At 46.9% G+C, this 18,392-nt stretch overlaps 1 protein-coding gene across 1 annotated transcript in view; it reads left to right on the top strand.

The window, feature by feature from the left end:
• Positions 1–18,392, top strand: part of COL27A1 (collagen type XXVII alpha 1 chain) — a 269,697-nt gene that overhangs the window by 47,502 nt on the left and 203,803 nt on the right. The window contains exons 4-7 of the mRNA XM_044305696.1: positions 1,256–1,309; positions 6,811–6,864; positions 12,348–12,401; positions 13,751–13,804. Coding sequence (XP_044161631.1) covers positions 1,256–1,309; positions 6,811–6,864; positions 12,348–12,401; positions 13,751–13,804 — 216 coding nt within the window. The remainder of the gene's footprint in view (positions 1–1,255; positions 1,310–6,810; positions 6,865–12,347; positions 12,402–13,750; positions 13,805–18,392) is intronic.

Below are 18,392 nucleotides of genomic sequence, written 5' to 3'. Positions count from 1 at the left end.
TAAGGATAGAGAAATTGAGTGAAAACAGACCCAGACAGAGAGTCGAGGAGTAATACGATTAGAGATAAGATATCTAAGCATTATAGCGGTGGAGAAGGATTTATGAGAGCAAGATATATCCGCAAAGTGTATTGGGGCGGAGGCGTCCCGTAGGGTTCGGTATTAAGGGGTAGGAGAGTTGCAATGCCACAGTCAATGCTCTTGATCCTTTCCCACATTGGATAAGGCAGGTATATATTAAAGGGCATCTGTCAGCAGTTTTGTACCTATGACACTGGCTGACCTGTTACATGTGCACTTGGCAGCTGGAGGCATCTGTGTTGGTCCCATGTTCATATGTGCCCGCATTGCTGAGAAAAATGAGGTTTTAATATATGCAAATGAGCCTCTAGGAGCAACGGGGGCGTTACCATTACACCTAGAGGCTCTTCTCTCTCTGCAACTGCCACGCCCTCTGCACTTTGACAGGCATGATAATGTTTACACTGCCTATAAAGGGTATTTTGGCTGTTAATAGTCACCCACCCATGGGTTAGATTACCAGGGGTCCCTTAAAATTAGGTTTTGGAGTTGCATGGAACGGGAGTGTTTATGCTTGGCCAGTGCTCCATACAAAACCTCACTGCAGGACACCCACCTAAAATCCACAAAGAAAGCGTGTACAATCCACCTTCCATTGATTTCATTGAGTCCTTTACACTGGGTGTTACAAACTACGGCAGAGGATATAGAAGTCTGAAATGGGTAGGATCAAAAGCCAGGCCAAAAACAATGTCAATATGCAATTTTGAAGGGGATTCCATGTCTGGGTTGTTGTTTTTTTTTTTTTGTTTAAGCACGGAAACAATTTTTTTCTCTCCCTGCCAAGCTACACTATGATGGAGTAGGATTGTGACTTACCTCATGCTGTGGTCCCAGGGGCGGACATACCATGTAGTTGCATAGGGACCATCCTAAAATTGCTTTGCCGATAAACTGTTCTTGCACAGGAGCCCTCCCCTCTGCTGTGTGTCCATAGAATCAGCAGATGGCAGACCCCTACTAAACGGCGTTCCGTTTTTGGCATGGTTTTTCATCCTTCCCACGATAGCATATCCCCACATTATCAATAAGGAAGAAAACTAATTTGTTAATTATAGAACTTAAAAGACGGACATTTCACATTATTTCTTTGTGATTGTTCATGTTTAGTAATTGCAGATTTATGTTTGATTTATTTTTTTACCTGCCTTGACCATTTTTACTTTCTTTGCAGGGACCACCTGGTCCATCAGGACTTCCCGGACCACCTGGGAAAAGAGGTCCAAGAGTAAGTAACAGCCTCCATTACAATTGAATCCCTCTAAAATCAACAAGTTAGGCCTCTGTCAGACGATGGTCAGTGGTCCGTTCATGAATAATCCGCGTTTGCTCCGTGTGTCCATTTTGTTGCCCTCCACGGACACTGCTAGGCTGAAAATTAATTTCCAGAGCATCTCCTACCAATGGTCTGTGAAAACCACGGACCAAAAATGGATGGTTTCCCCTGGATAGGTAATCAATATCTGAATGGTGGGGGTCTGACATTTGGGACCCCCGCTGATCAGCTGTTTAAGAACGCACCGACACACCTGTCAGTGCCGCCCAGCTCACCAAACACTGCACCGTACATGGTATAGTGGCTGTTCTTGGTATCGCAGCTCAGCCCCGTTCACTTCATTGGGGTGAGCTGTGCCTAGGCCACGTGGCCGATGAACGTGACGTCACATGGCCTAGGGGAAGTTAAGAGAAGGCCGTGGCACTACTGGGAGTTCCTCCTCAAATAGCTGATTGTCGGGTGTCGGACCCCCACTGATCAGATACTGATGACCTCTTGAGAACAAGTCTACACACAGAAGAAACTGATCAGAAGATCCTCACATGACAGGGCAGACCAGGACGTCTTCTGCATAGACATGCCGCTGAGACTTGTGTTGTGAAAGGAGAACTGATAGGGAAACAGGCTTTAGGCGGCCGTTCACTTCTGTGTTGAGCTTTCCGTTTTTCTGATCCTGGTGCAGGCGCATGGGGATCACAGACCCATTCACTTGAATGGGTCCGCGATCCTTCCCTTCCGCAAAAAGATAGAGCAAGTTAGAAAAATTAGCAGAGGAGTATTATAGCTCATGCACACAAGCGTGTGTGCTCCGTACCCGTATCGCGGACGCCAAATAGTGGTCCGCAATGCGCGGGCACCGTCCGTGTGCACACCATTTGCGGATTCGTGCCCACTGACTTGAATGGATTCGCGATCTACGAGAGACAGGCATTTTCCATTTTTTTTTTGCGGTGTGGAGGCATGGACCGAAATTCTACTTAAGCGCTTCGTACTGCTTCAGTGATCTTTCTATCCATGCCTCCACTCTGTATCGTGAGGATTGCGGACCCATTCAAGTCAATAGGTCCGCATCCGTGATACGGAGTGCACAGAGCTGGTGCCTGTATATCGCAGGCTGTTTGTCGTCCGCAATACGGGTACGGGGCATACACGCTTGTGTGCATGAGCCCTTAAAGGGGTTCTCCGGGCTTTTAATATTGAGGACCTATCCTAAGGATGTCAATATCAGATTGGCGGGAGTCCGGCACCCGGCACCCACGCCCATCAGCTATATAAAGGGAAGACGTAGACACAGCAGCAGCAAGCAGGAAGAGAGACGGGAGACACTGCGTGCGCCTTTCCTCCATATAGTTGATCGGCAGGGGTGCTGGGTGTCGGACCCCTGCCGATCTAATATTGATGACCTATCCTGAGGATAAAACCCCGCAGAACCCCTTTAATAAGTAGAAATGGCTGAAGAACTTGGCGGGTCTGGAGAAAATACTGAATAGACGCTTTAAGGGTCTCGCGCAGATTTGTTTGGTGGTGCACACAATGAGGGGCATTTATAAAAGCTAGCGCCGGGAAGCACATGGGTGTTACCAATACATTATAGTCGTCATTTTATTTCCTGAGCAGGTCGGGTAATAAATCCGCCATCTGCCTTGTTGTCATTGATGACATCACAGTTTTTTTTCTTTTGCGCCAGTTTTTATAAATGTCCCCCATTGTCTCTCGAGCTGGATGATAGACTAAACTCCTCTGTCGTACTGCGGATGAAAATACTAGCAAGCCCCAAAGTGCAAGAAATATGTAGCACATCTGTGTAGGATTCCTGCGGCTTGTAGCTGGGTAATATGTCCGTAGTGACTGGGCCTGTTATAGCTGCGAGTCACCGTCCAGTCATCTTCTGAGCTCGCAGCATGGGAAAGCCTGGATGAGTAGGGGGTTTCTCCTGGATTCCCTGAGCATTACTCCGGACATTGTAAAAGTGGGGGGAATCAAACCTCAGGAGATGCAGTCTGTAAAGAAAGATGATAAAGTGCGGACAGATGCACATAAAGAAAAAAAGATGTCTTAGCATTTTTTTGTTGTATTTCTTCCTAGAACGTATTTGCTTTTAGTACAGTCTGTATAATTCTGCCATATAGTAAATAATGGGACTGTATGTCTATAATGTTATTAAAGGGGTTTTCCAAGTGTTTTTTGCTGATGACCTATCCACTGGATAGATCATCAGTATCTGATAGGTGAGGGTCCGACGCTCAGTTGTTCACTGCTGCGAGCGCCGCTGCCTTCTCCAGCTTTTCGTGTTAACAGATTCCCTTTGAAGATGACCTGTCATCTCTCCTGATGTAACTTTTTTAGTAAGCACTTGTATTCCCCGTGTAATAACAATTCTAGAACAACTTTTTTATATAGCTCTGCACTAGAAACGTATTAAAAAAAGTGGGTGTTACTATTCTTTTTGTCAAAAGGGTGTGTCCCTACACAGTCAGCACTGGACATTGTCAGGTTGTCTAGTGACACACCCCCTACAGAGTCAGCACTGACTGGACATTGTCAGGTTGTGTAGTGACACACCCCCTACACAGTCAGCACTGACTGGACATTGTCAGGTTGTCTAGCGACACACCCCCTACACAGTCAGCACTGACTGGACATTGTCAGGTTGTCTAGTGACACACCCCCTACACAGTCAGCACTGACTGGACATTGTCAGGTTGTCTAGTGACACACCCCCTACACAGTCAGCACTGACTGGACATTGTCAGGTTGTGTAGTGACACACCCCCTACACAGTCAGCACTGACTGGACATTGTCAGGTTGTCTAGTGACATGCCCCCTACACAGTCAGCACTGACTGGACATTGTCAGGTTGTGTAGTGACACACCCCCTACACATTCAGCACTGACTGGACATTGTCAGGTTGTGTAGTGACACACCCCCTACACAGTCAGCACTGACTGGACATTGTCAGGTTGTCTAGTGACATGCCCCCTACACAGTCAGCACTGACTGGACATTGTCAGGTTGTCTAGCGACACACCCCCTACACAGTCAGCACTGACTGGACATTGTCAGGTTGTCTAGTGACACACCCCCTACACAGTCAGCACTGACTGGACATTGTCAGGTTGTCTAGTGACACGCCCCCTACACAGTCAGCACTGACTGGACATTGTCAGGTTGTCTAGTGACACACCCCCTACACAGTCAGCACTGACTGGACATTGTCAGGTTGTCTAGCGACACCCCCCCTACACAGTCAGCACTGACTGGACATTGTCAGGTTGTCTAGCGACACCCCCCCTACACATTCAGCACCGACTGGACATTGTCAGGTTGTCTAGTGACACCCCCCCTACACATTCAGCACTGACTGGACATTGTCAGGTTGTCTAGTGACACCCCCCCTACACATTCAGCACTGACTGGACATTGTCAGGTTGTGTAGTGACACACCCCCTACACATTCAGCACTGACTGGACATTGTCAGGTTGTGTAGTGACACACTCCATACACAGTCAGCACTGACTGGACATTGTCAGGTTGTCTAGTGACACCCCCCCTACACATTCAGCACTGACTGGACATTGTCAGGTTGTGTAGTGACACCCCCCCTACACAATCGGCACCGACTGGACATTGTCAGGTTGTCTAGTGATACACCCCCTACACAGTCAGCACTGACTGGACATTGTCAGGTTGTGTAGTGACACCCCCCCTACACATTCAGCACTGACTGGACATTGTCAGGTTGTCTAGTGACACCCCCTACACAGTCAGCACTGACTGGACATTGTCAGGTTGTGTAGTGACACACCCCCTACACAGTCAGCACTGACTGGACATTGTCAGGTGGTGTAATGACACGCCCCCTACACATTCAGCACTGACTGGACATTGTCAGGTTGTCTAGTGACACCCCCCCTACACATTCAGCACTGACTGGACATTGTCAGGTTGTCTAGTGACACCCCCCCTACACAGTCAGCACTGACTGGACATTGTCAGGTTGTGTAGTGACACACCCCCTACACAGTCAGCACTGACTGGACATTGTCAGGTGGTGTAATGACACGCCCCCTACACATTCAGCACCGACTGGACATTGTCAGGTTGTCTAGTGACACCCCCCCCCCCCCTACACAGTCAGCACCGACTGGACATTGTCAGGTGGTGTAATGACACGCCCCCTACACAGTCAGCACTGACTGGACATTGTCAGGTTGTCTAGTGACACCCCCCCTACACATTCAGCACTGACTGGACATTGTCAGGTTGTCTAGTGACACCCCCTACACAGTCAGCACTGACTGGACATTGTCAGGTTGTGTAGTGACACACCCCCTACACAGTCAGCACTGACTGGACATTGTCAGGTGGTGTAATGACACGCCCCCTACACATTCAGCACCGACTGGACATTGTCAGGTTGTCTAGTGACCCCCCCCCCCCCCCCCTACACAGTCAGCACCGACTGGACATTGTCAGGTGGTGTAATGACACGCCCCCTACACATTCAGCACTGACTGGACATTGTCAGGTTGTCTAGTGATACGCCCCCTACACATTCAGCACTGACTGTACATTGTCAGGTTGTGTAGTGACACACTCCATACACAGTCAGCACTGACTGGACATTGTCAGGTTGTCTAGTGATACACCCCCTACATAGTCAGCACTGACTGTACATTGTCAGGTTGTGTAGTGACACACCCCCTACACAGTCAGCACTGACTGGACATTGTCAGGTTGTCTAGTGATACACCCCCTACATAGTCAGCACTGACTGTACATTGTCAGGTTGTGTAGTGACACACCCCCTACACAGTCAGCACTGACTGGACATTGTCAGGTTGTCTAGTGATACACCCCCTACACAGTCAGCACTGACTGGACATTGTCAGGTTGTGTAGTGACACCCCCCCTACACAATCGGCACCGACTGGACATTGTCAGGTTGTCTAGTGATACACCCCCCCCAACTAGTAACACCCAGATGTCAATTTCTAAGAAAACATGACACCACATTGTTATATGTGGGGAAATTCAAGTGATTATTAAAGAGGTTATCCAAGACCTATAATGCCCCCCCCCCCATATGCCCGGGCCCCTCACAGAGGTGCTTACCCCAGCACCCACGTCGCTTCTGATGCCGGCACGGCCACTGCTGCATCTCCCCGTCGCACAGATGATGACATCCGGGGTGGGGGGTTCAGCCGATGACAGGCCGCAATGGGGACGAGCCTCCTTAGTATTGAGAGGCCCAATACCGAATATTATTGCGTAAGCAAAACAACCAATCAGAAATTAACTTTCTTCAGAGAAGGGAAAATAACAAGAACCTGATTGGTTGTTGCAGTTTAGATTTACAAGTCATTACATCATCATTATCGTCACATTTGCACTTGTTAACGCTGTCTCTGAAGGTACAAGAAAAAACTCTTTTATTTTTTTATTTTTAGGGTCCTCCTGGGCCTCACGGAAAACCTGGTCCACCCGGATATTCTGGTCCAAAGGTCAGTATTCAAATTACAAAGTTTTCCAATGCACCAAGAATTCTTTTATTTGCAGTACATAATGTCAAATTTGGGGCATTTAAGCCCTACCCGCAGGAGCCCCGAAGCCTACTAATAACGGCCTCTTTTGGGCTGGTCCTTCCATTTTCATCCTTGGAAATAATTTGCCAGGATTGCCTCTGAAAATTAGGGACAGTTTCTGCAAATTTGGAACTTTTGGCAACTGTGCCTATAACATCAGTATCCTACAGGTACAGGTTGTCCGGGCTGGCCCCAAAGTGAAATTTTTTTTTTTTTTATAGCCCAATGCCTGGCCATAAAAAAAGAACTACTGACGGCTCATGCAAAGCCTTATCTCTGTTCTCCTGACCTCATAAACACTCATTTAGATTATATGTAAAAAATTGAAAATAATTTAAAAAAATATATATTTTTTTGCCAAAAAGGAGTAAAATTGCCCCCCCCTAAAAAAAAGTGCAGATAGCCTTTAAAAAGATCCAGTGTACACAGTGCTGTTTATCCTAGTAATACGATGGATAAACTTGACTGCACTTCTATGCTCCCTACACTGTCGCTCCACCACACGCCGCATAGTCTATTGTAGGGATCAGAAACCTTCGGCACTCCAGCTGCTGTGAAACTACAACTCCCAGCATGCACACTTAACTTGGTTGTTCTTGTAACTCCCATAGAAGTGAAAGTAGGATTCTGGGAGTTGTAGTTTCAGATCAGCTGGAGGTTGCTGAAGCAATGCAGGTCAAAGAGTCGGAATTTCGCAAATAATTATTACTCACACCTCCAATCCGTCACGGTATAATCATTTAGAGTCGGAGGCGTTGTTTGCACCCGAGAGATCGTGAGTAATAATCATTCGGCTCACCACGTTGCGAAAGTATGGTCCATTGCTCTTGTACCATGTAAGACTCTGGCAGTATGAAATCACAGGGACGGATCTTGTAGACGCTCTCGCAAATTTTCTTTTGTGATTTTGTGAAGCGTCTATAGATATCTTCTCCAGACACCGACAGAAGAAAGCGCCCCCCCCCCCCCCTCCCAGGTCTGTGCAGAGCGCCATCTAGTGGAGTCCTCTGGCTGTAGTTCAGTAGCACCATTGATCAAGAATGTGCCTGGCAATGTAATGATTCTGTCAGCGAGCGAGTGCCAGATCTAGGGGTTTATTTGAAACATTTTCCCCTTGACAGTGTCCATATAGTATTCCCAATCATCCTCCTTCACAACGTATTACTTCTGCAGCCAAGTTGAGGTTATAAATTATCAGCACAGACATAACTTGTCTCTTCCAGGAAGGGATCAGTGTGATAAAGCAGGGCTGGCAGCCAGATTTCAGTATATCTACCAACTATAGCGCACAGTGAGAACTCCATAGACTGCGTGTTCCCTCATACTGGGGCTCAGGTGCCTAGATGTGTTTCCTTCCCAACATGTATGTTCTCCAGTTACATCCCAATAATAAGGGGGGAGGGGGTGTTTACAGCAATCTTGGAGGCTTGCCAAGATCTGGAAGTGAAGTAATTAGCATTGGCTCCTATTATCGGTTTCTCTGTATGTGTTTATATCATCATTACTGCACTTTTATTTCAAGGGAATTTGTCACCAGCTTTATGCTGCCTCTGCAGACAAGCTACTGTTTGACAGCTTTCTCCCTGTGCACAGTAATAGGGAGAAGCTGTCAATCTACATCGAGAGGGCGTCTCTTCCTATGCACGGTAATAGGGAGAAGCTGTCAATCTACATCGAGAGGGCATCTCTTCCTATGCACAGTAATAGGGAGATGCTGTCAATCTACAGCGAGAGGGCGTCTCTTCCTATGCACAGTAATATGGAGAAGCTGTCAATCTACATCGAGAGGGCGTCTCTTCCTATGCACAGTAATAGGGAGAAGCTGTCAATCTACATCGAGAGGGCGTCTCTTCCTATGCACAGTAATAGGAAGAAGCTGTCAATCTACATCGAGAGGGCGTCTCTTCCTATACACAGTAATAGGGAGAAGCTGTCAATCTACATCGAGAGGGCGTATCTTCCTATACACAGTAATAGGGAGAAGCTGTCAATCTACATCGAGAGGGCATCTCTTCCTATAGACAGTAATAGGGAAAGGCTGTCGCTCAACGACGAGGAGGATGCTTCTCCCTATGAATAGTAATAGGGTGAAGCTGTTTAGCAATAATAACAGCACATCTCCCTATGCAAATTAATAGAGAGAAGCTGTCAATTAACATCGAGAGGGTGTCTCTTCCTAGGCACAGTAAAAGGGAGAATCTGTCAATCAACAGCAAGAGGGCGTCTCTTTCTATGCACAGTAATTGGGAGAGACTGTCAATCAAAAGCAAGAGGGCGTCTCTTCCTATGCATAGTAATAAGGAGAAAACTGTCAATCAGTAAGGAGAGGGTGTCTCTTCCTATGCACAGTAATAGGGAGAAGCTGTCAATCAACGACGAGGAGGATGGTTCTCCCTATGAATAGTAATAGGGTGAAGCTGTTTATCAGTGATAAGGGCACATTAATAGAGAGAAGCTGTTGAGCAACAAAGAGAGGGCGTTTCTCTCTGTACACAGCAATAGGGAGAAAGCTGTCAGTCAGTGACGAGCTCACCACTCATGAATATTGAGAACTCTAAAGCATGCCCTCATCATTGACATGACTCAAGAGTTGCACCTGATAAACTATGATTTCATGAAAACTCTTACATATCGACAAGTAAGTGACACGCCGCTATAATTATCTTGTCTGTCACTACCGTGTGCTGCCTTCAGATAGGGCACCAATAATTGGAAATTCACGTGTCTAAATACACTGGTCACAAAGCCACTGGTCCTTATTACTTATGTAATTATACTCCTGGAATGTGGCATAAAATGCGTCAGTGGTGGTCCAAAATGTTGCATCGCATGTTAGGCATCTCTGTGATGCAGATGCCCCAAAATGCGTCAAAACTGCACCACAATTTTGGCACCATAACCTTTCGCAAGGAAACCGACCAATAGATTGTGTAAAATTAGAGAAAAGCGTCTAGCCGTGGACCAACTGGGATACATTTGTGGCCTCTTTAGACCGTCTATTTATTAAAGTGCACCATTGTGTTGAGGGATATCCGGAAAAGCGAGTAGGGTTAATAGTAAGCAAGCAGAGGGGTTTGGGAAGGTGCCAGCCAGCGGTGCTATAATATCAGCAGCCGGCGAGGAGATTACCCATCTGAGCTTGGCAGCGCCCACTGACATTCATTCACAGATACCGTGCATCTGTGTCAAATCATCCCTCGGCCTCCTGCTGCTTCACACACATCCAAGAAAAGCTAATTAAGCAGCTCCTGGAGCATGTATGGGAAGCCGGGAAGATTATAAGGGCCTACCTGCTGAGCCCCCAGAGCCGACAACAGCTTGGGTTATCATAAGGATGTGTTCCAGACCTACCACCGGGCTGTTAGTAAAGCTCGCCCGGCCTGCAGCAGCCGGCCCGCCAACTGACCACAGTGACAAGTTTATCAAACTCTGGCAGTTTCTCTATTCCCACCGATCTCTGGGGCCTTCGCTTGCACACAGATTTATAGAACAGATGTCACGGTGTCTGTGTCATCATTCGTAGTCCATCCAGTATATCTTACTCATCAACTCCGGAGTGAAAACAAAAAAAAAATGTGCCGGAAAACCACACAGGAAAAAAACGAGGAAAAAAAGTGCAGGGAATTGTTGCCAGTGTGAAAGGTGGTTTTATTTGTAAAGACCGGCAATAACCGAGCACATCTTGCACTTCCCTTCATGACACAGACATGTGATTCCTATGCGGTAAAAAAAAACCTGTTAACTTCATTCTCTGGGTCAGTACGATTACAGCAGTACCATATTTTAATACTTTAAAAAAATACAAACTGTGGGGGAAAAATATATATTTTTTCTTTTCTTTGCATTGACATATTCTGACCCCTATAACTTTTTTATATTTATGTCTATAGAGCTGTGTGAGGGCTCCTTTTTTGTGGGGTGACTTGCATTGATACCATTTTGGATTGACTTTTTGATCACTTTTTATTCCATTTTTTCCCCCCCCCCGCAATGCTGCTGCTCACCGTATGGAAAAAAAATATATATTTTGAAATTTTATTATTTATTTTTTATTTTTAAAATGGGGGTGATATAAATTTTTATATCTTCTTTTTTTTTTTTTTTTTGTAACCTGTGATTGGCAGTCAGGACTCCGTAACCAAACTGCTCCCTCAGTCTTGGGCGGGGGGAGCATTTTAGCCCCCAGAAAAAAAGACCGCTCAGATGCCATGACAATTGACCGTGGCATCTGAGGGTTTAAATGTCCGTGATCGGCGTTATTGCCGATCACAGTCAATATAAACTAATTGGCGTAGTAATGAAAAGCAGGAAGTGCGCATCTATACCCGGGGGGCAGATCCTGCACTTGTGATATGCTGATAATGGCAATCCCCAGCAAAAATGCATACAATGGAGGATGCCCGCAGCGGACCACAAGTACCACAATAGACATCCTACACAGGATAGCAAATGTGTGGATGTGATAAACAAAGTAACAATAACTTTTACAAAGACAGGTGTACTCTGCGGTCTTACGAAACCCTCATACTGATGTAACCCTCATGCTGATCACAGACAATACTTCCGGGTGTCTGCTGTGCAAAACAGCAGGCACCTTGCAACTACGGGACCTGCTCAGATCCTTAGTGGGCACCACCTTTAAAGCTCCGACTTGTGCCGTACATGTAGGGGTTAACTTAAAGGGGTTGTCCAAGCAGGGAAAATCAAAATGGCTAAAAGTGATATAAAATAAGTAATTCACTGCCATCTACCCAATCCCATCTGCTCTTCACTTCCTAGTCCTGGCTGGACATGTAGGAAATGCCTGAAGAGGCCTTCTCAGTGATTGACCGACTGCAGCCAGTACCTGACCGTACAGGCATCTCCATGCATTTTCTACGTGTCGAGCTGAGACCAGCGGGGGATCAGTGAGGGTAGGTATCTCAGTTTTTTTATATGTTGTTTCTAATGAACTCCCTCGCCCTCTGGACAACCCATTTAAAGCAGATCTCTGACCATAGTATTCTGCCCCGTTAAAGGGCAACCTATCAGGAAGACAGGTCCGCCTGTTCGTACCCCGCTCAGCAGTGACTGATGGCCTAAATGAAAGGGTTGATAAGAAATGATAAGAAAATGCATATTTAAAAGGGGGTTCTCATGCAGAAGCCAGAGTGGATGATCGGAGCGACGAGGAGCAGGTAAGTAGTATGACTCTCCTATTTACGGAGGCAGGATGTGCACAATTATTTCCGGAGAACGCCTTTAAAGTGATTTTTGTACAAACAGTAAGTTGCCAAGTCTTTGTTCCAGTGTTAATACATATTTGGATGTAGATCCGGGCTCTGAGGATGGAGTGATGTCATCGGGGATCTCCTCTCCTTTCTATTTCTGTTTTAATGTTCCATTTATTCTTTTCTTTCCAGGGTCAAAAAGGGGATCCTGGCCTGTCTCCGGGAAAATCCATGAACGGATTAAAGGTATTCTCATCAAGTTATCTCTTTTCTGTGTAGTCAAAACCTTGGCAAATCCTTCCTGGCAGCGATGCCACGTCCTGCTCCTGCCAAGAACGATTTCCCTCTTTTATTTTATAGCATGTATTGGTGTTTAGTGGTGATGGAACATAAAGGTTACCTAGCAGTGAGCAAATCTCCGAAGGCTAGATGAAGAAGTGGGAGCGGGCGAGGAGCTGCTTCAAAACGACCTGTAGTCTACCCCCAGGCTGGCTGAGAAGCTCCATCCAATTGCCTATTATTATATTAGGAAATTGTACCTACTGTAGCATATACATGCTATGACCTAGTAATCTGGCAGCATCGGGACATTGGTAACCCTTAGGCAAATTTTAGATGAGCGTGTTCATTCCGAGAAACACGCTCCACGAGTTATTTCACTGGCGTTTTGGCTTTCCGTTTCTGAGATCCGTTCAGGGCTCTCACAAGCGGTCCAAAACAGATCAGTTTTGCCCTAATGCATTCTGAATGGAAAAGGATCCGCTCAGAATGCATCAGTTTGCCTCCGATCAGTCACCATTCCGCTCTGGAGGCTGCCTGCAGTGTTTTGCTGTCCGCCTAACGAAGCGGAGCCAAACGGCACTGGCACACAATGTAAGTCAATGGGGACTGATCAGTTTTCTCTGACACAATAGAAAACGGATCCGTCTCCCATTGACGTCTTGGCTATGTTACAGATAATACAAACTGATCCGTTCATGACGGATGCATGCGGTTGTGTTATTGTAACGGATCCGTTTTTGCAGATCCATGACTGATCCGCCCCAAAACGCGAGTGTGAAAGTAGCCTTAGTGATTTTTCCCGGCCTGAACGCAGCTCCTGTGGAGTGAACTCGCATATAGATGTATAGTGTTGTGAATTCCAGTCTACTGGATAGCTATCATGGCATTAAGTGATAACAGTTAAGTAGATCACCGGTGAGACCGCAATTGACAACATTATAAATCATTATAAGCGCTAATTTATGACGAGGCACGCGCCTCTACGTATCTAGCGGCCGTACAGAGGGGAAGACTAAGTCCGGCGTGAAAAGCCAGTCTTAGTATATGTGCCCCATTGTTCTCTTTTGCTCTTTGTAAGTTATTCCTTCATCTTAGCTCTTCGGAAATGCTTGAGTGAGACATATGTTTTGCGCCTGTAACAATGTCGATGTGCTGCCACCGGCTTCCTGTGGGACATATAAATCTCGTGTGTAATAGAGTAACACGATGTATCACGCCAGAAGGCTGGCATCGATAGCCACCTAGTCTTTTCCGTCGAGGTTATCTGCTTGTTCTGCCTGCCACTCGATGTACTTACTTTTACCTTTCTCTAGGGAGACCCTGGATTGGCTGGGCTTACGGGCGCTCCTGGGTCCCTAGGTCGAAAGGTGAGTTGGTTTTCTTTTATGATTCATTGATGAGGATGATTTGAGGTGTAGGAGATGGAGATTGGGACATTTTTGAACCTACAATGTGGCGCCTCTACCTTTCCAGGAGATTACTTGAAGCAGGTCTAGACTTTTCATCTCGAGCTCAGGCCTTTGAATTAGAGATTGCCTCTGTGACGCAGTATTTCATACAATCCTACAGATTGCCAAAGTTAGGGGTCGATGACATTTTTATGAGTTGACCTAAAGTAGATCTCAAGTTTTTTAGGCTGGGGGGAGCCGGACACAACTGATGTATGTGAAGTGCGCTATTCCTCGTGTCTATAGACTGATAGCGCTGGACTGAAAAATAATGCATGCAGCATTTCTCCGCCCGCCACTCTTTTACATCCAGCACAGGATGAATATGAACAATCCCGTAGATAACGATAGAATTAGTTCTAGCTTCAGTTTCCCTCTGGTGTTTTCTGTACCACGCTGGAGGGAAACCGAGAGGTTCTGCTTCAGCTATGTATAAGGACCAGGCTCAGTCCGGGAACCACGGCCCGTGTGTCAGACACTTCTCCCAGATGATGCTCAGGCCTTGTCATAAATTAGGCGCACCTCCGGCAGTCCACGCGGCTGGAGTAAAAACTACTCTTGCCCCGGATGGGGGTAGTTTTCACTACGCTTTTATGCCTGTTTCGGGCTCCCGTCACTTCCTCGAAAGTGGCGAGCATGGTGCAAGGACGCCCGTTTAAAAAAGAAAAGAAAAAAATTTGCCGCACAGGCTTTAAAGAAGAAGCAAAGTTGGATCTTGCAACATTTTTCATGCAAAAAACTGGCGTAATGCCCATCGTAAATGACATTCAATTCATTTCAGTGGGGGGTGTAATCTACACAGAAATCTGCATCCAAAACTGCTCCAAAATCTGCCTCCAAATCTACACCTGAGTATTCTCTGGTGGATATATGTGTCTGCGTTGTTTTGTCTCATGCATGACATAAACTTCCAAATAAAACCTTAATGCAACCACCATGTGCTCAGTATTTTCTGCTCCAGCCAAAAACATCATCCCCAATCAGTGAAGAATTCCCTAATGGATGTGAACTTCCCAATGTCTGGCAGCCTGTGTATTTCTTACATACGGCATAGATCACACTTTCTAATCCGCACCACGTCTGTTCTGCTGCGGAGTTGTGGCGGATTTCATACCGATCGGGCGAAATCTGCTACAAATCTGCTTGTAACATGCGGATTTTGTGGCAGATTTGCAGCAGAAGTAATCTGTGGCGTGCAGACTCATCCTTACGATAAGCTCAGACGCACGAGCCAACTTCAGTCGTAGATTTTTCTGTAACAGACCTGCCGTGGGTGAATTTACCTTTAGGGAATATTTATATGGGAGGTTTTTGACCGTGCGCTTAAAAATCCACTGTAAAATTGCTGCAGTTTTGCGATACGGTTTTCAGCCACGCGGCTTGCATATATGGAGCAGTTTTTAGTGTTTTTTTTTAATGCACTTTTGACCGTAGTCAGAAGTGTGTCGTGTAAATATACTGTAAGGTCACCTGCACACGATGCGGGTGATCACACATATGGGTACTTTCACACTTGCGGCAGAGGATTCCAGCAGGCAGTTCCGTCGCCGGAACTGTCTGCCGGATCCGGCAGTCCGGACGCAAACGGATGGCATTTGTCAGACGGATCCGGATGCATTGAAATACCGGATCCATCTCTCCGGTGTCATCCGGAAAAAACAAATCCGGTATTAATTTTATTTGCATTTTTAAAGGTCTGCGCATGCGTAGACCGGACAGCCGGATCCGTTTTGCCAGAACACTTAATGCCGGATCCGGCACTAATACACTTCAATGTAAATGAATGCCTGCAAGTGATCAGTATTTTTGCCCGGAGAGAAAACTGCAGCATGCTGAGGTATTTTCTCCGTCCAAAAAACGTAAGAGGGACTGAACGGATGCATCCTGAACAGAATGCTCTCCATTCAGAATGCATTAGGATAAAACTGATTTTATTGAGCCCCGAGGACGGAACTCAGTACCAGAAAACAAAAACGCTAGTGTGAAAGTACCCTAAGAGCCACACAAATTTTCGTGCAGATTTATGTGCGTTTCGGCAACATATCCACACCAAAATCTGCAATTTCTAATTGATTTTGATGCGGTTTTGCAGCAGCTTTCGCCCCTTCATTAGAAAAGGGTAAAATCCACAGCTAAAACCACAAACATAATTGACACACGGAAGATTTGGAAATTCGCACGACAGGTACATTTCCACACGGAAAAATCCGTAAAGTGTGCTGCGTTTTTTCCACATATTCTACAATGTGCGCAGGTAGCCTTAGAGGGAGTTTTATATCTGCCACAGTTTTTTTACTTAAAGGGGTTGTCCCATCTTGGACATTGGGGACATATCACGAGGATGTGCCCCCAATGTCTGATAGGTGCGGGTCCCACCTCCTGATAGGTGCGATTCCACTAAGTGACAGAAGATGCACTGCGCATGTGTGGCCGACCTCCATTCATTTCTTCTGGAGTGCCGAAGATTTTCGAAAGTCCCATTGAAATGAATGGGAAACGCAAGAGCGTCCACCGCTCCATTCATTTCTATGGGGCTTACAGCAATTTTAAGCTCCCATAGAAATGAATAGAGGGCAGGTACACATGTCCATGATGGGACAACCCCTTTAAGAGGAAATCCACCTGAGGAGGAGCGAGAACTAGGAGTCCTTTTACGTGTACTGATGATCTGGCAGATTATGGGGAACGAAGTGGATGCACCCAATAAGTGCCAGATCAGCAGTGAAGATGGGGAAAAGCGATCAATAGAAATCATCTTGCCAGTGCAGCAGATCGTTGTTTAGACCAGGGATGCCCAACCTGCGGCTCTCCAGCTGTTGTAAAACTACAACTCCCACTATGCTCGTCTGTAGGCTGATAGGCTTTCTAGGCATGATGGGAGTTGTAGTTTTATAACACCTGGAGGGCCGCATGTTGGGCCTCCCTGGTTTAGACAGTACGATCTGCTGCCCAGGGACAATGAGGGTCGTTTACACCTTTTTACGCCTGTTTCCCCTTCCCCCCCGTACTGTAGGAGGATTCGCCTAATTTATGATGAACCATGCGCCTCGTCATAAATTAAGCGCACCTCCGGCAGTCTGTGCCCCTGGAGTGAAACCTACTCCAGCCCCTGACCGCGCGAGGCATAAAAATCAGTAAATTTGTCAGGGCCGAAACCCCAGCCCGACCCCCGCCACTTCCAAGTGGCAAGGATGGCGTAAAACATGTTTGAAACCCCCTACGTTGTCAGAGGATGCGCCTAGTTTATGGCAAGGTGCCTTGTCAAAAATTAGGCACAGTCTGTGCGGCTGAAGATAAATCTACTCCAGGCCCTGACTGGATTCCAATCACTACCCAGTGTCAGGGGTGGCATGAAAACGCAGCATGTGACAACACATTGCAAAAATATGCATTTTTACCGCAGTGGCATTCACCTGTAAAAACTTCAATTGTGGGAAAAAATACATTATTTATTATTATTATGTATGCATTTATTTTTACAACAAAACAGCAATGTGTAAATCCACCCTTGAGTTATTTGACAGGTGTCATCAACATCAGGTGTGATGGGATGTGGAGGCCTCCAGCCTGGGGAAGAAGCAGGTGCTGTCACCATGTGGAGGCCTCCAACCTGGCGAAGAAGCAGGTGCTGTCACAATGTTGAGGCCTCCAACCTGGGGAAGAAGCAGGTGCTGTCACTATGTGGAGGCCTCCAACCTGGGGATGAAGCAGGTGCTGTCACCATGTTGAGGCCTCCAACCTGCGATAGTGGGGAAGAAGCAGGTGCTGTCACCATGTGGAGGCCTCCAACCTGGGGAAGAAGCAGGTGCTTTAACTATGTGGAGGCCTCCAACCTGGGAAAGAAGCAGGTGCTGTCACCATGTTGAGGCCTCCAACTTGGGGAAGAAGTAGGTGCTGTCACCATGTGGAGGCCTCCAACCTGATGATGAAGCAGGTGGAGGCCTCCAACCTGGGATAGTGGGGAAGAAGCAGGTGCTGTCACCATGTGGAGGCCTCCAACCTGGGGAAGAAGCAGGTGCTGTCACCATGTGGAGGCCTCTAACCTGGGGAAGAAGCAGGTGCTGTCACCATGTTGAGGCCTCCAACCTGGGGAAGAAGTAGGTGCTGTCACCATGTGAAGGCCTCCAACCTGGGGAAGAAGCAGGTGCTGTCACCATGTAGAGGCCTCCAACCTGGGGAAGAAGTAGGTGCTGTCACCATGTGGAGGCCTCTAACCTGGGGGGTGAAGCATGTGCTGTCCCCAAGTGGAGGCCTTCAACCTGCGATAGTGGGGAGGAAGCAGGTGCTGTCACCTTGTGGAGGCCTCCAATCTGGGAAAGAAGCAGGTGCTGTTACCATGTGGAGGCCTCCAACCTGGAGAAGAAGCAGGTGCTGTCACTGTGATAATGGCTGACGTGGAGAGGACGGGTTGTATGGACTTTGTATGCTCTGTATAAGTGGTGCTCAGCATTAGATCTTCACTGTGGCAGCCAGGAAATCTCTGCGTGGTCAGAGGTGGGCAGACGTA

Source organism: Bufo gargarizans, chromosome 9 (assembly GCF_014858855.1).
Source record: "Bufo gargarizans isolate SCDJY-AF-19 chromosome 9, ASM1485885v1, whole genome shotgun sequence".
NCBI classification, from domain to species: domain Eukaryota; kingdom Metazoa; phylum Chordata; class Amphibia; order Anura; family Bufonidae; genus Bufo; species Bufo gargarizans.
The sequence above is the reverse complement of the archived record's forward strand: the minus strand, read 5'-3'. Positions and strand labels throughout refer to the sequence as shown.